The sequence below is a fragment of the Pygoscelis adeliae genome, unplaced genomic scaffold, assembly GCF_000699105.1.
Source record: "Pygoscelis adeliae isolate BGI_AS28 unplaced genomic scaffold, ASM69910v1 Scaffold348, whole genome shotgun sequence".
NCBI lineage: Eukaryota > Metazoa > Chordata > Aves > Sphenisciformes > Spheniscidae > Pygoscelis > Pygoscelis adeliae.
In genome coordinates, this window is record NW_008825307.1 from 281,627 (window position 1) to 302,739 (window position 21,113).

At 52.6% G+C, this 21,113-nt stretch overlaps 1 protein-coding gene across 1 annotated transcript in view; it reads right to left on the reverse strand.

Moving 5' to 3' along the window:
* The window catches only part of AGAP3 (ArfGAP with GTPase domain, ankyrin repeat and PH domain 3), a 162,859-nt gene that overhangs the window by 68,720 nt on the left and 73,026 nt on the right, over positions 1–21,113 (reverse strand). The window contains exons 6-8 of the mRNA XM_009330229.1: positions 19,585–19,719; positions 11,524–11,651; positions 2,448–2,603 (exon numbers count right to left, since the gene is read on the reverse strand). Of these exons, the coding sequence (XP_009328504.1) occupies positions 2,448–2,603; positions 11,524–11,651; positions 19,585–19,719 (419 nt within the window). The remainder of the gene's footprint in view (positions 1–2,447; positions 2,604–11,523; positions 11,652–19,584; positions 19,720–21,113) is intronic.

The following is a 21,113-nucleotide window of genomic DNA, read 5'->3' on the forward strand; positions in this document are numbered from 1 at the left end:
CAGTTGGGGTTTGGGCTCCAGCTAGCGGGGACAGGGTGGGTGCCTTTTGGGCAGAGTCTGTCTCCACCTGGTGGTCTCCGGCACGCAGACCCCCGCCTCTGCGGCGGCAGGGTGCGATCCGGCGTGGGGAGCAGGAGGGGAGCAGGAGGGGAGTGAGAGCAGGAGAGGAGGAGGAGAGGAGGAGGACTGAACGTGAAGGAGCCAGGCACAGCTCAGGACTGGGGCTGCACGGCCCAGAGCACGGCCCTGCCCAGCGCTGGACCTTGGAGAGGCCCGTGCCCACCTGGGGAACCCCGCAAGGATGGGGGCTGCTGGCTACACCTACGCTGCTTGCCTGGGAAAAGCTAGTGGCAGAAAAACAGCCTTCCTTTCCCTTCCCTACTCTTCCTGGTCCTGTCCCACTGTGGGAGAAGGTGTCGGGAGCTGCTGCTGCTGCCACGACTAAATGGGGTGAAGACTTCAATGTGAACCATGTATGTGCACGAGCACAAGAGCAAGCAAGTGAGTGTAAGCCCCAGCACCACGGCGAGTGAGCGCAAGCCCGGATGAGCACAGGTAAGCCCCACAGTGAGAGCGAGCAAGCTTGAGCCCAGAATGAGTGAGCAAGTGAGAGCCCTAGAAGGATGATGACGTCCACAGCAAATAAGCATAAGCCCCACAGCAAGCTGCCCTCCTCCTCCCCCCATGAGCGTGTGCCCACACCAAGTGAGCTGAGCATGGGGCTCCAGGAAAAGTGAGAGAGCGTGAACATGAGCTGACGGCGAGTCCAGAACCCGTCAGCACACAGGCGAGCAGAAGGATGGGTGGCAGTGCATAAGTGCCCGCGTGCACTGGTGCACAACAGCAAGCATGAGCAAGAGAAACGGCGGGGAGGGAGAAGCATCCATCAGCACTGAAGTGCAACAGTAAGCATGATCATCAACAACAGGAGACCTACAGGGCATCTTCAGGGAGGTGTGAGCACACAGAGGAGGGGAGGGCTAGTAAGGAAACAACCATGCGTCAGGAGCAGTGGATCCACTGCAAAGGGCGCTGTGTGCTGGGAGGAGGAGGCTGGTGGGGGACAGCCTACCTGCCAGGCAGCACAGGGAGCGGGGGTGAGCACATGTGCTGGGGAGGGGCTGGGAACACGTGCATACAGAGAACTGGGAGGTGTATGAGATGCAAATGGTGGGGAGCGCACGGAGCATTCAGGACATCAGAGCAGATGCTTCCAGGATGTCAGAAGCTGGGGGAGATGGGTACACTCCCAGCACGAGGAGTCAGGGGAATCTGGGATGCCAATAGTGCAGTGAGAGGGATGGGGCATGGGGCATTGTGAATTTATGTGGTCTGGGTCCAGAGCAATGGCAGCTGTTCACACAGGGTAACATGGTGCAACACATACACGGACTTTGTGGTGGCCAGTTCCACAGACAGCAGACACAGGTGTACTGAGCAATGGTGGCTGGAAAGCACATTTAGATGGGGAGGAGGAGACAGGCCTGAGCCCAGCACCTTTACAGGGGCACCAGGGGGAGAGGAGCACATTTACATGGGGAACAGAGGCTATCTACGCTAGACATGGGGACTAGGAGTATGTGTGCGCTAACAGCGAGGGTGAACTCATGGGCTGCACTAACAGCGAGGGTAAGTGTGTGGGCAGGACTGTGTGCACGCTGCGTGGACGAGTGTGTGTATGGTGTGAAAGCGTGCTGAGAGGCAGGCTGCAATTCAACCAGCAGAGATAATAGCTGCAAACATACCCTGCACCACCTGGGGCCCATGGCTTTGCTGGCTCCCTAATGCCTCCCCTCCCTCCAGGCCCCACAGCAGTTCTCAGCCGCACTGCTCAAGTCACACAGACGCGGGGTTTGGGTACTGGAGCAAATGGGGCCCAGTGCCATGTGCTGGGCTTTGCACAGCACCACCTGGCACAGCACAGCTGGCACCAAACGCGAGCCCCAATCACAAGGGGCTTCGTGCCACGCTCAGGGGATAGGGCCCCAAGGAGAGGAACAGCAGGGGTCACTGGTGCTGTGCACGCACAAAGTGCAGCTCTCCCCAGTAAAGATCAGGGAGCTCTGCTCATGCACACACACACACACACACGTACGAGCATACCCCATGCACACTCCTATGTGTGCAAGGAATGGCTTGCTCTCAGGCGCCCCCCCATGCACACACACCCTCACCAGAAGCAGCTCTCAGCACCGCGGTCCCTACACACACAGAAGGCTCCCTCCCTCCCTGCTGCACACGCACACTCCTGCGGGGAGACCTCCCCACGCACCTGCTCTGCGTCCCCTGACACCCATCCCTCCCTGGCCAGCACAGCAAGGTTCACCTAGAGACTAGTGCACAAAAGCCTGTTGGGCGAGACTGCTGCGGATCCGCTCCCTTCCCCTCTCCTTGCCTGACCCTCAGAAAACTCATCCCAAAGCTCCTCCGATCCCAGTGTCACTTACCGTGAATATGTTGGAGCGCCGCTTCGACTGCTTGCGGATGGGGGTGGGTGTATTGGAGGCAGCAATGGTCTCAATCCGCAGCTCCCGCTGGCTGATGCTAGGTGTGGAGGGCACAGAAGAGGAGTAGTCACTGAATGCTCCTCCACCATTGGTGGCCTAGGGCAGAACAAGACGGGACAGTGAGAGACAGGCAGCTGCCTGGGGGCACGACTGCGGAAACACCTTCCACCTATGCAGCCTTGTGCACTGGCAGCAAAGAAGTGCAGCACAGGACTGGGACAGGGGAGACATCCTATGCCATACACTGCTCCTGCCCATCGGGGGATCCTGGGAAAGCTGTTTCCCTTCTTTCTGCTTTAGTTTTTCCACTGGTAGAATGTTAAAATTCTGAAATCAACAGTGAAGAGCAGCAAATGGACAGAGACACCTGACTGCTGGCTGTTGGCCCAGGGAAGCCCTTCCAGACAAAAGTCTAGAGCAAAGGCACAGAGACAGCAATGAACCACGCAGCCCTGAATAGCAGCAGCTGGCTCTTTTCTCAGAGGGGCATGGCTGGGGATACTTCAACATGCTCCCTCTCCAAAACACAGGACCAGTGCAGCTATCCCTCGGACAGTCTGCTGGTGAGAACCCTCCTCTCCGCAGAGGCTGTCGGACACGAAGCTGCAAGACAGCCCAGAGCCTGCCTGGCTCCAAGTCCCACTTGGTCCCTTCCCTGTCTCATGAAGACAGCTACGATACCAACGGGAATGTGTGTCCCTGTGACTCAAGCCCTCGCCTTTCCAGTGTCCTGAAGCATGAGGTGCCACAAGCCAAGCTCACGCCCTATGTAAAAACCATCTCTGCCACTGGTTTGAGGTTTACCCAAGCAGACCCCAAGGGTGGCACACACCTCTTGTGCCTGTGGACCACCGTGGCCTTGGCTGCAGTGGCCCATGTCCAGGAACATGCGGGACAACGCGCTGTGTCTTCACTAACGACTCGCTTGACTTCAGGGAGAGGGGAAGATCTAACTGCAGTTTGTGCAACCATCTCAATGATGCTTTTCTTTCAGACAAGTAGCTGCTCACTCCCATTCTGCTCACGCAAGCTCTGCAGGCAACGACCTGGAAACGAGCTTACAAGAGGTCCCAAGGAGCAACACCTGCACCAAAAGCATTTCAGATCTGCAGCCCAGTATGTCTTACTACAAGGCATGTGGCAGCCTGAGCTCTCTTTGGCAGTTCTGCTGATCTTTGAACAGTATTTCAAAAACACATTGAAGAAGCTGCCCCTAGAAGGCTAGGAGAGCTCTGGCACACCTTGCAGGGAGTAGTCCACCTCCTCCCAGTTCACATGCTCACAGAGCAGTGGCATCCGACGGCCCCAGGACTTCCTCCACTCCCACCTACTGCTTAAAGCACAAAAGTGCAAGCACGTGCGGGATGAGGATCTGCCAGAGGTGCTCAGTGAGAAAACACCCGCGTGCACACGCCGTGCCTGACGGGATCTGAGCCTTACTCTGAGACTAGCAGTTAAGAAACGTTAGAAGCGTGAAAAGAGGCTGTGCAGGCAGAGCAGCAACCACAACCCACACCCCAGTCTCCTAGAAAGGGTGCAACTTTCACTCAAGCTATGGACCGTCTCACCTCTGATGAGAGGGGAGAAGACACATGAAAAAGAACTTCTTTTAAGAGAGGAAAGAGCCATCCAAGAATCAGCCCAACTTCTTCCTCTCTGAGGCAGAGCAAGGGACTTCTGACTGAGGGCAGCTAAGTGTGCCACAGGGAAATCCTGCTCTGGAAGGACCCTGAGATGGACCTCCTTTACAGCCACATTTGGGGAGCTGGCAGCTGCTTCTAGGAAGTTACAGTGCCCCTACTTGCCAGGGCTGCCCCAGGCTCCAGAGCAGCTCCATAACAGCCTGCCTGCAGCACGCTATCTGCTGCGCAAAGTCAGAGCAAAACACCCTTCCACAGCAAGGAGGTGAAGCCTGTGGGGAGGCACACTGCTCTGACAAAATGTCCTTGAAGGCCACCGCCTCCAGGTGGGTCTGGAAGACCCTAACCCCACGCTGGAGACAGGGCAGCACCATGCAACAGATCCTCTGCAGCCTGCCCAGCTCTCTGATGGCTCAGCGGGGAAAGGGAGCCTAGTACTGAAAGGGACTCATGGGGTTGAGCTCCTACCTGCCGCCAGCCTGGCAGCACGTGTGGCTCAAACTGAGGAGCTGGAAGCCACGCGGCTGCTCTGTGGCTTTCAGGAAAGCCTTGCTGTGAGCAGGTGGCCTCCCTGCAAGTACGGGACTCAGACTGTCCCAAGCCTGTCCGGAGACAGGAAAGCTTCCGGCACCCTGAAACGCAGAATGAGTGGGAACCTGGTCTGCTTGTACTTCTCTGAGTGTAAAAGAGGCCAGGCACTCCGTCCGGAGATGTGAACGTTGCCAGGGAGCTTTTCTGGAGGCTGTCCAGCTGACGAACCCTGGGCTGAATGAGGGAGTTCTGCTGTCATGTCCCAGGGGAGGTGGGACCACCAGGGACACAGAGAAGCAAAGCAACGTGCCACCCTGCCAGTGACTTCTGAACCATTAACAGAGACAGCTTCCTGCAAACCATGGATTCAACACTGCATGAAGAAGTGTTCTGCAAATGCTTGTGATGAAGGCACAGATGCAGAAAGCTAGGGCTACCAAGTCGAAGAGAATTTGCTGAGACAGCTCAACTTTAGGATCAGGCATAACAATGCCTGTACAATCAGTATTTAACTGATGCATAATGTGTGAACCATGTCAAAAAACCAAAAAGATTCAAAGTGTGAGGGAAGAGATGGCCGATGCTGCAACACAGAGAACCTGCTACCCAGGAGGGTGAGCCAGACAAGGCTACCAGGAGTCCAGAAATCACTCTGAGGTACTCTCCTGGCTAAGCTCTGGATATTTCAGCAACCTTATCAGCACATTTATGAAGCTATGACTGAGGGAAGGATTCAGTTCAGAAGAGGCTGTAGAGTTTGAGCTCCTGCCACAGCAGCTGGGACAAACCCTATAGATGTTAGGTGATGGACCCTAAAGCTCCCAGGAAGAAATCTTACTAAATTGTGTTTTATATCTTACATACTCCCTGTAACCTCGTTTGTAATTTTTGCCTGGCCAGAATAATTTTCTTTAGCCCATAAGTTTGCCTAGTGTTGGAGACAAGTCAAGGTTACTGTCTTTCTTGAGCGACAAAGGACACAAGCATTTGAGCCTGCTGGTGTCCCACAGACACCCAAACATCAGGAAAAGTACTGGGGCTGAAGGATGTTTCGCACCAAGCTACAAAGGCAAGTGTGAGGGCTGGTACCATCCCACCAGTTTGGGGGCAGAGGAGAAATTCCCCCAAAGGCAGATACACAGGCAATCCTGAGTCACCGCACTGCTCAACTGAAGCAGACTGCTCCAAGACTTCAGTAGGGATCCAGGGACCAAGAACAAATCACAGGAATATGGGAGAGCCCTGACAAGATGACAGCTCCGGGCAAATACCTCCTTTTTGCTCCTGGCAGCTATTTTGCTGATCCACCTGAACAAACCACCTGTGGTCGCTATCGAAATCTAAGAACACAGCGGAAGCTGAAAACTTAGTAAAACAGATGCGGGACAAATCCTTCCCGTTAGCATGTAATGGGTGGATATCATGCACTTCAAAGAGTATCAATAATACCATAGGGTGCCTGAGCAGGGAAGAACTCAGCTGAAGTTAAGATGTAGTAACTCTTGGCATAAAAAGACATGAGGCAGAACAAGGAGTGAAATTTGGGAAGGGGGCTGAATGGAAGAGTGCAAATGAACAGCAGCCACCGACTCAGTGTCTGCACAGGAACAGGGAAGAAGCCAGAGAAGAGTACAGACCATGAAATGGAAGGCATTGCAAGCTGAGCGGGCTACGGGACACGGGCTTCCACAAGGAAACACAAACACCCATTGATTCAGCTGCTGAGACACACACGCTGACTGTACTCTGCTGAAACGCGCTGCGACAGGCAGGGAAGTGCTCATTACCGAGCACAGATGAGCTGCGGTTTGTTTCATTTCACTTGCAAACTTTAAGTTTCCAGTCCTTTCATCTGTTCTCTTACTAAAGTCTCGGTAAATGCACTTCCTGGTGTCACCGAAGAGCCCGTGCAGGACCGCAGATCAAGGCCATCAGAGTGAAGCCGTTACATTGGGTGGCCCCACACCAGGAGGGCAGCTGAACAGGGCCGCGCATGGCCAGGCACCCAGGCAGCGCAGCGGGGCCTGGCAGTGGCCCCCAAGGCCCGGGAGGCTATGCAGTTCACTCCACCAGCCTGCAAAGCTCAGCATGGGGAGCCTGTGTTACCTCCTGCCAGCTGCTGGGAATGAGTTCCCTGGCAGAAAGACAAACTTCCATCCCACAGCAAACAGGCAACGGTGACTCATCCCACAGCCTGGGGTACTCCTAAAGGCATCTCTGAGTCCCTGAAGAAAGATGGAGAAAAGGGTAGCAACAGTAAGGAAATCAGGTGGAATAACTCTGTGAGTACTGCAAGCATCCACTGGCCCGAGAAACTCCCACCCACACCCTGCAGGCAAGGGACAGACAACTGCCAGAAGGGAGCAGGGTGGAAGTCAAGGCCAAGCTGAGGAACAGGGCTCCCAAACACATCTAACCTGCTCGCCCAGTGACGGGTGTGGGCAGGACACGGGAGACACAGGAGAGGAGAGCCTGAACCAGCAGGCAAGCAAGAGCTTTCCTTGGGGGCTGCAGGGCCCTAGGGGATCCAAAGTGTCTGTTCAAACGAGTGCAGATCCACATCCCACGAGCCGCTGGGAATGCCCAAGGGACAGACCTGGCATCCCCAAAGGGAGCGTGCAGGACTCCTGGGGTTGGCCCTGGCTCCTGCCACGCCAGAGGAACAGGGAGATGCTGAAGATGGTACTCAGGGTCACAGACCTGACGAGCATGTCTGGCACACTCGTGAGTGCTGGTGGAAAACCCTGACCACAGCTGACCTGTTACTACAGCTGCCTTCCTCTCTGCCTTGATGGGAGCAGCATCCTCTGAGGCACCAGGCACTGCTGTGGAATAAAAGCAAAAAAACCCAAAACTCCCAAAGACAGAAATGAAACCAGGGCCTTTGGCTGGTTCAAGAACTGTTTCATAAAGAGGATGATCCACTGTGCAAGGACACCAAAACACCTCACACAGCACCGCTGTCGCAGAGCCCTACCAGTGTGGGAACCTGGCATGGTCACGAAGGTTTGGAAACTAGCCACCACCTCACACCAGGATAAGAAAGTCCTCCAGACAGACGGGTGACAAAATCACCAGGGTCCACTGGGGTCTCTCCTCTACCAGTAATTGCAATAGACTGGCCAGATTGTCAGGAGACCAGACAAGCAATGGCCATTTCCAAATAAGTTAGTTTGGCTCAACTAGTAGCATCAAACTACTTCCCCAGATGTAGGATGAGAGACAGGGCTGGATTCCAGCTCCTGCCTGCTGTAAGCAACCCTTTGCAGGGACCACTTGTTCCCTTTTCCAGAAGACAAGTGCCTTCTTCACTGACAGCTCCAGAAGACAGAGCTGTCCCTGCCCGCACAGGCCAGGAGACCAGGCACCGAGCAGAACATCCTTCTCATCTCAGATGGCACCACCATCTCTCTGGGCACAAAGCTATGAAGGGAAGCAGACCTCAACCATAGCTACTGGCAGAAGGGAAGAGGGACTATCCAGGGGGAAGGGAATGCTGTTGCTAACAGCCCTCAGAAAGGCAGCCGGCTAAGGGGAACAAAATGCTGTCTGAGATGCCGTAACTGCCTGGAAGTGACAGAACAATGCTGCGACCACATGCAGCCAGCAGTTGCAGGCAACATCTCAAAACCCAAAACCAGGCCCTGCAAGGACAGAGCAGCGTACAACCTCCCAGGGGCTCCTGCTGGCCAAGCACTCAAGATGCAAATGCCAGTCCTGCTGTTCCCACAAGCGGTACTGAGAAGAAAAAAAGAGATCCTTCTATCCCAGTGTGTGTCTTGCCTGCGTACACCAATATCTAGCTGCAGTACAAGGCAAACAAAAGCTCCTAACTGTATTTTTTCCCTGGCTTCTTTCCATCTCATCTCCTGTGTTCCCAAAGCCTTCCTTGAGATCCTTTTCCCTGTGCCAGTTTCTGCATTCTTACAAGGCAGGTAAGAAACCTTGGCAAGAGTCCCATACCCTCAGGTAGGAAAAGACACAACACGGCACTACTCTGCAAAGACCTTGTCACTCTCTTGTTTGTCCTTTCTGACAGCGTACAGTCTGTCCACCTCCTCCCAGAGCTGCCCTACAGGGTATCTCAGTGCCAGGAGCAGAGGGCACCTCCCAGGAGCAAGGCCACCATCACTGAGCCCCACGAGAGGCTCTGGCACTTCTGCAGCCCAGACCTGGAGAACAGCACCTAGCAGGACTCTGGAGCTGTCTGCACACAGCTCTCTCCTGTGTTAGGGACAGCTACTCCAGCTCGTGCTAGAGACCATGCCCTTTGGTGTGTCACCACCATCACAGTGCACTCCTGAGCAGCGATTCTGGGCTCTTTTGCATCCCTGTTGCAATAACTGCCTGGTCACTGTGCTCACTATTGGATGCATGTCCTCCTGCATGGGCAGCAAGCCCATATGCACCGGAGTGCGTGGCTGCTCTGCCCAGGTCCATGTTAGAAACATCAGGAATCAGTGAACCTGTGTTTCTCAAAGCCAGTAGGATTTTCTCTGAGGACAGCGGGAAGCAGCTCCAGAACCTCATTCCTGAGCCCAAGCGAGAACAGGGAAATACTTCACAGTATTTTATGATCACTCATCAGTTCCATTACTTCATAGTCTATTTTTAGGAGAAGTGCTTTCTGTAATGGAAGAGAGATGTGTAAACACCACAGCAAAGATTACTGCAGCAGGTCACCAGGAACCAAAAGGGTTTGTGGTTGAGCCACAGAAGACCCAGGAAACAGAAATTAACTTTGATGCTCACTGTGGCCTCCAGGTTTGCTGAGCGCAGGAGGGACACAGCGTTAGACAGGCACAGGGCATGTACAGGGGAGGGAAGGCAGGAAGGAAGCTCCAGAATGACATGACCTATCATTATTGCTGACACTGCTACAACCCAGGCAATCAATAAATATTTCTTGCTTAGAAAGGCCTCACAGTTAGCTGCAATTTCTTGTTAGCTGCATGCTGCGTTACTTCCCTTTAACAGCTCTGGCTTCCCACCAGAACCACCTAGGTCCCTCCGGCAAAGCCCCAGAAGCACAGCAGGTACTGAGAGTAAAGGTCCTGTCTCAGAGCCAAGGAGCCAGCATTCACCTCTACATAGATGCTGTCTGCAAACCAGGCTGAAAGGTAGTCTGCAGGAAGGAAAGTGAAGTAGGGAGGTTTCTGAGCAAAAACCTCTCACAAAGCTCATGACGCAGTTAGAAACCTCTTCCGAAGCCCAAACCTTGCTTCCCCATGGCCCGTCTTAAATCCACCTCTTTTGTTCTAGCACCTTCTTTTCTTAAAAAGTTCTTTCCTTTCACATCTGTGTATTTTAGAGGTCAGGGTTGGTCCATTTCAGCCTTCACCTTCCTAAGCTAAACAAGCCAAGTGCTTAACTTCTTGCGTCAGGGTCTCTTTTCCCTCCCACTCGCTTTTTGCTGTTCCTACACCAGTTTCAATGCATACTTACATGAGCGACTGGAATCAGACTGAGGAGTCTGGTATCCCCACACCCCTCACACAGAGAACACGTTTTTATCTTCACTATAAACACGTTGCCCAGCACAGCAAGTGCCATTAGTACATATTTGTTAGGACCCTTTTCTCGTACTTTGGACATTGAAGAAAATATTAAACAAATGTTCAGCTCCTCCCTGAAGAATGCTGCCCTTGGCCATCTTCCACCCCACTCCCCCTTTCAGTACAGATTGCCTCTCCTTCCCAATCAGTCTTTGACTGTTTACAAATTGTCTGCTAATAAAATCCTCAAATTACCAGATACAGTCAAATCTGCATTTTCCCTGGACTTTGCTCTCCACCTCGGATGCCTCCTATTAAACTTCTCAAAAAGCACCCGTATCCAGACATACTGCAGGGCATACTGCAGGCAGCCGAGGGGCTCACAGCTGCTCCGGCTACATTGTCTCCCCTCTTTCATAAACCCAGCTGCTACACGTGCTGTTCCTCAGTCTGACAGCACTGTGCCAGACAGATTTCCTGAAGTTCTTGCTACAGATCCTGTAATTTCATATGCCAGGTGCTTCAGAGCTGGAATCTGTTGGCTTGACTGCCCCTGAGGAGCAGCAGAGCCCAGTATCTCACCTGCCTCATCAAGAGAGACAGCTCAGCATTTGTGTGGGTGCTGGAAACTGCAGGAAAGCCCTAATGGAATTAGGCGGCTGCCCAAAAGATCTCCTTCACCAGCCACTCACCGTGGCTGCCTGCTTTGGATTTTGACCTGCCCCTCCTGCATCAGTTCTGCTTCTCCAGAGTCACAGAACAAACACCTCTGGCTTCACCATCCTCCCGGCACAGAGACCTTGGCAGTCCCTGCCAAGCTAACGCTATGCCAGAAGAACTGCACAGAGCCATTCCTCTGGCAGAGGGGAGGAGAACCTCCTCCTCCTCTGTGCTACTCCTTCAATTCGCCCCTCCACAAATACATCCCCTAGGAAGCCCACCTGTATATGCATGGAAAACCATCAGCTTCCTGCTTCCCCTGGAAGCAGGACCGTGGGCAGCTGTGTCCACCCAGACCAAGGTCCCTTTCACAGACCTCCTGTTCTGCCCAGGAGCTTCCCTGCAGACTGCTCACGGCTCTGCTGCCAGTGTCTGTAGAAGCAGACATCTCTGGAGACCGTGAGCCAGACCCAATGGTTTAAACACGAAGCTGGACCTCACGGCAAGCATCAAGCTGTTCTGGGCTACAGACAGAAGTTCCAGGGTGACAACCACTCTGCTCTTTCCAAAAGCTACTCCAGGGCTGTAGTGTGAGTCTAAAGCTAGGCTAAATGTGCTGTGTAGCCAGTGACCTGAGCGGGTGTGGAGAAGCATGCGGGGTCCCTGGCTTTCCCTGTTCCAGTTTCCCACCTGGTTGATATGAACAGAAGGAATGGAGGCCGCAGAGACAGATGAATGGCTGGGTGAATTGGGCAGGGACTTGCAGGGACCGATGGAAAGCTGCTGTTTCTTCCTTAGAGCCACCACCTTCTGAGCCACTGGAAGAAGAGAGAAAGGGACAGGGTCAGAGTCCAGAAAGCAACTTTCTTCACCCGTGAATTTCTGGAAGGCTTCAGTGAGACCCAAACCCTTCATCTGACTGATGCCAACATCTGCAGCTCAAACTGCGCCACCCTATATTAACAGGGAGGATTTCTGCAGAACACCCAACCTCGCAATCCCCATTGCCTGCCGCTGCCATGCAATGCAGCTGCAAGGGACGGTGTTTGCCTGTGGCTGTTCCAGCAGGCAGCAGGGCAGGCTTCCCATGCTGGTCATGCTGAGTCCCCGAAGGCCACCCGCTCTCTTGGGTCTCACACAAAGCAGTGACTTGACGTGGACACTGAGGAGCCACCCAGAGCCCTGGATTGCTGTAGAAGAATCTCTGGGCAGCCAGAGTCACTTCTCAGTCACCCCCTCACAACAGCTACCGGAGCCAGTTACTGAACTGAATAGCTTGGGCAATGCCACCTCCATCAGTCTGGGCCCTTGTGACCCTCACGGTCTCCAGATGTTCAAAAAACTAACATGAGGAACAACTCTCCCAGTTCCTGTGTCCTCACTGCCTGATGCCAACAGCCCAAAATCGCATTTCAACCTTCTCAATCTCCTACCTTTTCTGGAAATAATCATCTTGACCAAAGAGCATGACAGCAAACAAGCTGGGCTGTTGGGGAATTCAGCAGAACACATCGCCATTCCTCATTTTCTCTTGCACACTGGCCGGGTACCCCCACCATCACAGGAGGCGGAACCTTTCAGATGAACATGACTGAAGGCATTGGAAACATCACATGTCCAACCCAGCATGCCTCATATTGTGCACCCTTGCAATAAAGGAGCTGCCACATTCTCCTTCCAGGAAGATAGAAGATGCCGCACCATACATGTGGTGTGATTGAACCCCTTTGGAAAAGTCAGATGCTGATAGCAACTGCAAAATCCTGCCACCTCACAGCTGCAGTGCCATGTCCCGCAGAGAGACAGATGAAGGCCTATTGGGGCACTGCTGCTACCTGCTTGTCTGATAAAGCTGGGAGTCTGTCCAGACTCCCAAGCTAAATATTAGTCCCGTAAATAGCACGAACCCCTCCTACACCCACCAAACAGACCATATTAACCTGCTGTTTTTCCTGCTCTCCTCCCCTCCATCCTTTCCTTTGGACAGCTTCATCCACTGTTCACTGCGTAAAACCACCTCTCCTTCAAACACTGGCCAGGCACATTGCGAGCTCAGGCACCCCAGCTCTGCACCACGCCTGAACCCCATGTGTTGGCTGCCCGTGAAAGGCAATATGAGGGACTGGCATTGCTACAGGGATGGGACACGTCCTCTGCTGACCCCCCCCAGACCCCACAGGCTGTGGTACACAACGGCTTTAACCTAGGCAGGTCAAAACACAGCCTGGCTGACACACTGCGAGGTGTTGGGCTGTTTCCACAGAGAAGGCAGCCTGGGAGGAGATGTAGAAATTGGGCAGGTCTGACACAGGGGAAATTCAAACTCCCACATCAGAGGAGCAGTTAGGGAAGGAAGAACTTGGAAATTACCCAGCATAGAATAAGACAGGTAAGACCTATTCTACCACACAAGCCTGCGGGGCTCATTCTTTGTGCTGCTAAAGTGATAATGAAAACTACCTGGCCAGACCCCAGACCAGACAGCTTCCCTGGCTCCGTGGAAGCACTGACTTCAGGAGAGCAGCACCCGTGTACAGCAGCTGACAGCCTCTCCCAATGGGACCAGCCACATCCCCACAGACTCAGAGGGTGAGCTCATCAGTGCAAACCAAAATTCCCACAACAGGACACACAGTACCTAGGAATCGTTGTCAGGGACACGACAGGCAGAAAGCCACTTCACACGACGACATCTGAGCACCCACAGCAGAAGTCAGACAGTTCCAGAAACCTTATGCAGAGCAGGGTCCAAACTAGATCGGACATGGCAGGAGAAAGGAAGTCCTGCATGACCACAGAGAAAGCCTTTTCACCTTCCAGGGCAGAGGACTTTGCACCATTCAGGACAGCCTCCCAGAGCTTCACTGGAGAAGGTAGATTCAAGGCAGGAGGTTTCTCAATATCCAGAATACAAGTAGGTCCAATTTTAGAGGAAGAGGCAAGATGAGAATGGTCTCTTGAAACAGGGAGGTTGAGAAGACCACCAGTGGGAAAAAGAGAGGAGGCCAGAAAAGATTCAGGAAAACTCGTCAGCAATTGTTGTCCTGGGCAAAGAGCCTGGCAAAGGCTCTGCCTTGTCACTCACACATTAGTGGTAACAAAGGAATTAATCATGAGGCCAGCAAGACCACACTGGTGGTGATAAAATCTCACCAACCCTTAACTGAGGCATCTTGAGGTGGCCTTCGCATTTCTGCTTGCCAGGCAGAGGTTCCTCCACTTCTTGAACATCAGCCAGATTTTTTCAAGGATAATTTCTGTCATCCTCTAAGCCAGCATCTGGGATCATTTGCTTGTCACGATTTCTTTGGCTGCTGCAGGCAGCTCTGTGATATATAACCAACGAGCCCTGCCCTGGCCACAGAACCTCTGTCCAGATACATTGCTTGGCATTTGTTTGCCAAATGTCACATACTGTGCTCCTGTGTGTATTAGCACTTGAGCATTACACGGTATTTTAAAGCATACCACAGCACTCTGTCCTAGATGTTCTGGAGAAATCCCTCTGCAGACACTGCCAGGAATGGCCAGCTCTGGGAGGAGTACCTCTGTCTGTACCCAGAGGTACAGACAGAGACGGAGGTGCATGTGGAGGTCCCTGGTGATGCACCAAGGACCCTACAGAAAACACCGTGGGGTGGGGTGGCATCTTATGGAGTCGCAGGGCCTTGCACACCCCCCTGTGCACAAACTCTGGGCCTCTTTGTTGAAATGCTCCTGCCAAACCATTCCTCAGAAGCATCACTCACTGCCCTGGAAGACATGGCCATACTGTCGATCACCCCGATGGCCAGGAACAAAACAACTCACACCCGAGCAGAAGGAGGGACACCTGCTGCCCAGCTGTCCCACTCAGGTTGCAGAAACCCAAACAAACCCCTAGGCAGGAGAGCCAGAACCACCCTTGGGCTTTCAAGATGAAGTCCAAGTCTGCAGCCCTGCGGCTGAGGAGGAACGATGGAGAGCAGCAATGCCACCAGCACATCAGCAGCAGGTTCTGGCAGGCCATAGAGAAGGCTGCCTCACACTGCCGCCTGTCCTCTCTGATGCTCAGGGCCAGTGGGAGGAGAGGAGCGCTCACCCTGGACTTGCTGCAGAGGTAAAGCTAGAGAAGCCATCCACAACACCAGGCAGCATGGCTGCTGTCCCTCCTGTGCCCTTCCAGGATCGGGCTTGGATCACTCTTCCTCTTCAGGAACAATGCCGAGATAATCACTGCCAAGGGGCTCTTGACAATTTGCTCTCTAACCTTTGCTTGGTACAGAAATATCCTTAAGGATATTAAGGATAAGGCACCCCCACACTGATGGCTTCTTGCTACTGTCCTGGCATCCTCTAAACTCTAGGAGATTTCTGCATACAGGAGCTCTGTGAAGGCAATTTTGAGAAGAAAGCTCTTTAACCGCACCTCTCCAGAGCCAAGAAGTCAGAAGGTGTGTTCAGTAGCAGCCTCCCACCTCACTGGGAGCTCTGCTGTGAGTGAGGGGACCACACTGACTCACCTCTCAGGGTGGGCTCACCCCTGGTGAAGTCCTGAAACTGCAGTTGGTATCTGCTGGGTGCTGGACGCTGCAGCACACAGCCCAGCCTGTGTCACTCTTCCTGCTTGTGCCAGGGTCGTGTCCTCGTGATATTTGAAGCCACAGGCAGACTGTCCCATCTTTTCACAGAAGCAGTAACTGTGACAACATCTGGTGCTGGAAGCAACTTGGAAAGGATGAGAGAAGTGCAGTTCCTACTCAGCGAACTACGTTCCCATGGGGACTTTTGCCAGACCACACGTGAGAAACCAGCAAGGCGAAAGTTACCCCTTTTCTGCACGCCATGCATCCTTTTCACAGTGACCTTCAGGAGCCTGACTCCCTGGACAAAGCCTTCACCACTCCAAAAGGTTCAACACAATTACAGTGGTACACACTGTAACATATGTGGTCTCGGTCCCTGCACAACACAACCACAAACTTAGCTTCAAACCAAATACCCAGGAACTGCTCTAGGCATGGACGAAGGGTCTCTGCTGCACCTGCCTGAGCAGGAAGGAGGGCACCACAACAGCTGGAGCCACCCAATTCTTGGAGAACCTCTAGACAGTCAGTGAATGTGTACATCCGAGGTTCTCCTTCTTGGAGCTTCCCCCATGCTCAGCAGCACCACATGCAGACTGTGGGGCGTTTGCAGAGACAGCAGCTTGGGAAGGAAGAGTGCTAGCCTCAGCCTTCAACTGAATACTAAGAGGTAGGATGGTCGCTCCCTCAAGCTATCATGCTAGACCAGCATGACATTAACTTGCTGTCCAAAAAGGTTAGTGATTGCTTGTTGTTAGACAAGACAGTGGCATGGAAGGGGTCTCTGGGAACAGAGGTGCAGCATATGCTCTGCACAGCATGGACAAGCAAGCAAATCTTTGCAGTGAAAGCAGAGACCACCGCTTAGAGAAGTCTTCCTGTTTCTGCTGTGGAAAATTGACATCTTCCCCTGCCTGCATGGGGCAGGTCTACCACGATCTGGGCTGAGCAACTTGTGTTGGAGAAACCATATAAAGATGAGGTCTGGCTGGTAACTGGATTGCTATGAGGGGCAAGCTCCTCACACAATCCACGACTGCCAGCACTCCACCAGATCCCAAACCAGATGCATCAGGACCCACCAGCGCTCATAAGGAAAAGTCGCTTACCCACTCTGAAAACACCTCATCCCATAAAGTCAGCTTCATCTGAAACAGGATCCTTGAAGTCCCCAAATAGTTCTCAGATGCCAGTGACGTCTGGGGCCGATGTGTTGGGCTCAGCTCTCCTCAGCTCCTCACCAGCACCTCCTGCCCCATTCTTTCCCTCCCCACAGCTGTGCTCAGGAGCATCTGTTTGGTCCTGCAGTTGAGCAGGCAGGTGAGAGCACTGAGTACCTGAGATTCACTCCAGATCTCCTATGAGATGGTGGATACCTCTGCTCCATTTGCAGCTCCCAATTATCACACTGCTTTCTCCAGAGCTCCGAGCAGCACACTCCACAAGGGCACCGATACCGGCAAAACTGCACTGGCAGCTGTGTGGCACCGCGTGGCACACAGAGGCAGCCTACCGCAGGAAATACAGCACAGCACAGGGAACCACAGCAATGCAGGCAGCTCCTGCATACACAGGCTCAAAGGCCAGAAGCATCTCTCCATTTTCCAGGCTGACCTTTGTATACTGCCAGCCATTAAACTTCACCCAGCCTATACTGCGCCAGTCATCTGGGTATGCGGCGAGTCTATTCCACAAAGGGACTTGGTCTGGATTTGGAGAAAGTACAAGAGATGCAGAATACAGCACTTCCCTATGCATTTTTTCCAACAGTTAATGAAAAGAGTAAGGATTCTTTAAAATTTGAATTTGACTGGCTTTGGCTTCTAGCATTAACTCTCTGCTAGCCTGCAGAGTCTTAGTATCTGTGATTTTCTCCCCATGTAGATAGGTACGCAGATATTCTTATATTGTAATCAAGTCACCTCTCAGCCTTCTTTTTGATTTATTCAATGGATAATCTCTTTTAGTATCAGGTATCTCACTATCAGGTATTTTTTCCAGCCTTTGATTAATTTTTGTACCTTTTTTTTTTTAATCTTCTCGGTTTCTCTGTGTCCTTCTGAAGTGCTGACACCTGAGTCTGACAACACTCCAGCAACAGTCCTCCTGCTGCCCTGTACGAAGGCAAGAATCTATCTGGACTTCCACTCGGTGCTCCCCTGCTTACTTGTCCAGGGATAGCATCAGCCCTCCCGGCAGGGTAGCCCATGCTCCTTGTTCCGTACAGCATCAGCATTTGCCCAGATTGACATCAGTTTTGCATGAACAGTCTCTGATTACCACACTCCTTGGGGTCTTCTGGATTTCCTCAGCCTCACTGCTCTTCACATGGACAAACCCACTCTCTTGCCTCCTTCCTGACCACATGTACAGGCCATGAATAAACCCAGACAAAAGATGAAGCACAGTACTTTGCAGGCGCTCACTCCTGAGCCTTCAAGCAGCAGCTCAAGGTCTACCACTAAGCTTGCTAAGCAGCACTGGTGCTAGAAGCTGAGTCCCGGTTCAATTCATTCCATCTTGAGATAAAAAAGGATGAGAAGCAGCATAACAAACAGCAGCACCTTCCCCAGCCCCTTCCCAAACCCACCGGCTGCTATTCCTCACTGTACTGTCCTTCAGAGAAGGGACACGACAGAACCAATTTGAAGGAATAAGCTGAACAAATTTGGTGACACACAGTGCCAAACGTTTCCAGAAGCCAGGATCAGCTGTGCACACAGCCCACCTGCTGTTGCTCTCTCCAGATCTGCTCTGAAAATCGCTGAGTTGGTTTAGCAGATCCTCCCCTTCCAGGTCTGCTGCAATATTCACTACCCTCAACTATTCCCAGCTGTTCCTTCCCACCATTCCTCCATTACTCATGAGGAGGAGAAAGAAGGGGAGACTTACAAGCAACCTGCCCAACAGGGTTGCCCCAGGAATACCAAACCAATGCAGAGGCTGATGGATGCTGAGGGGTTCCCTGCCAGGGGCCAGGTGGGACAGTTTGAAAGGTCACTCTCTGGGCTGACTTCTCAGATCGTCTCAGAGGTGGACCAGCAGCAGAAGAAGGGAACATCTCTACATGCTTCTGCATAAGAAAAGCAGCACGGTGAGTATGATCCTCAGCCCTGCAACAGGAGATTACCGGAAGGTCACAGACTTACACAGGGGGAAGGAGGATCACCAGCTCCAGCTCAGAGGACGAAGGAGGCACTTGAAACTGATGACAGGCTCAGTCCTGTGCCTTGCCCTCAGCCTATCTTTCTGTGCTGCAATGAACCACGCTGCATTTTTGCCTTCAGGCAGTCCTGCTGCACTATTATTTCCAAACTCTCTTCCATGCACCTGTTCCACTTGCAAACGCTAACAGCACAGCTCTCCTCCTTTCTAAAAGCAACTCTGTCCTGCCCAGCCACTCAGCTCTGAACAGACCCTTCCTCATGCATTGAACACAGATCCCCAGCTGCACTCCAGAAGACAAGGTAGAGAAAGGGAACAGGGGAATATGCAGTCCTGTTATAGGGCAGGGTCCCAGTTTATTTAAGCAGACTGCAAACTCTTAGGATGTTGTGTAGGTTCCCTCTTCCACCTACACCATCCCTGTCACACAGACTCCTCTTCAAGTCTAAGCAGAAATACTCTTCCACACACTTCCCATGAGGAACAGCTGCCCCATCTAGCCATCCAGTTGCTGTTCTCCTATCTCTAACACCCAAAGGTTCTGCTGTGCTTCCTCCTCTCCTCTACGAAAGGCAATCAAAACCCCCTCTGCAGCCTCACAAGTCCTCTGCAGGCTCACAAAGACTGTTGTGCTGCACAGGTCCACCATGGGGATGCAACCGTCCCCTGCAGCCTCTCTGCTCTCTGGAACAGGTGGCTACCCAGAGGACAGCCCTTGCAAGAAAGGCAGAAGCGTGCTGCCCAGCCCTGCTCTGCGGTCCCTCATGCACATCTACGTGCAGTTCACCTACATGCCACACACACATAGGAATCCTTCCACACACACAGCACGTCCTACTCCTTGGACCTGGTCTGCGTGTGTAAAGCAATGGCACTGCACACAAATGTGTGCCTAACTCCCCTGGCCTCACAGCAGCACACCATTCTAACCAAGAGCCGGCCGTCTAGGTAGTGTAAGCCCCCTTCTGGGACAGCACTGCTGCCCTGTCTCGCCTGGGCACCCTCCACTAGCTGCAGTTACCATCCTGGAAGACTCTCTCCACGTTCAGTCCGTAGGTGGCACAGGTCTCGTAGTACGTGCAGCGCTTCAAATCATTGGAAAGCTTCCGCGCCCGAGAATCATCAATGACCCGGGGGTTTGTGGCGCTGATGGCATCTGGAAACCAAAGGGATAGGAGGTTAAAAGCAAGCGCCTGTGTCCCATCTATCCACAGGTCCCAAGGCACACTCCTGACCTCCTTCCCTCCCTTCACACACTGAGATACCCACCTTCATAGTATGTCCCCTGTCCTATAAATGCCTTGGATTATAGTCCCACGTTTGTAGAAAAATGGATTTGTTAAATGAACCTTTTTACATGAACTGTTTTTTAAATGAACCTTATTCAACGCTCCTAAGCATCCAGCCACTGACATTTCTGAAGACAGAGGGCAGAAACCAGTGGGAGGTGTGGCTGGCAAGGTAAGGCAGCCTGGATGTTAGGAACGGGACACACCACCACAATTTCACACAACCATGTCGTGAACAGTGCAGCTGTTGAAGACAACAGGACACTCAGTGATGGCAGACAGAGCACTGGGGACAAAGGTGTAAACAGCCTGACCTTGGGTCCAACTACAGCCTCATCTGCATGAGGATGCACAGTGTTTACAAGCTTTAGAAATGACTAACGTTGCCATCTGTCAATGTGTCACTGGTCACGGCTGCTGTAACAAGCAAGCGCACTCATCTGCAAGTCCGCCTCAGTTGCAGAGTAAAACGGATTTGCCAGTCTCGATCATTTTAGGTCTCACAGCCATACCCTACAGATTTAAAGAATCAAAAGGGAGAAATCATCCTCAGTTAATTGGGAAAGACAGATCTGCTAGGATGCACTCACAGTTGAGGCCTTGGTGGACAACACTAAAAAATAGGCTTAATTTGTATCGCAGATGGCTGCTAAGTGCTCGCATGTTTTGGAAAAACTACTTTCCCAAGAGGAATCCGATTCCTTGAAGACATGCCAGGGACAAGAAAGGGCTGTAAATGAAGGAGGAGTTGAAAGAGTACTGGGACTCGCATTGTAAAGAAGTCCCCCTCGAACTCTCTAGTCACACACAGCTTAGTGTGACTGTACCAAGGCTGTGACCTCACCTGGCTCTAAGTCTGGGACAGCAATGATCACCGACCCCTCTGCCATATCACTCTTCCCCACTCCGGAGCCTCCACAGCAGATGCCTGCAACCCCAGCCTAGTCCTGAACCAAGATCACTCAGTCCTAACGTTAATTCCACAATCTTTAAATATCAAAAGTTTAACAATTTTGTTCTACACTTAATCTGGGGTGCAGAGCAGACACCCCTGCAACTCCCCTCCCACTGTCACCGCCTGTCTTCCCAGCCCCAGTTTCTTCTTTGCCAGAATGGGTCTCACTGCTCAGGAACAGGATCCTGCCAAGACCTTTTTCCCTTGCATCATCCGACCCCTGCTCCCACTCCCTGCTGTCACTCTTACATCCAGACAACTTCTGCAGCCTCAGGCTCCCTCCTGCCTGTGCTTTACCATCTACAG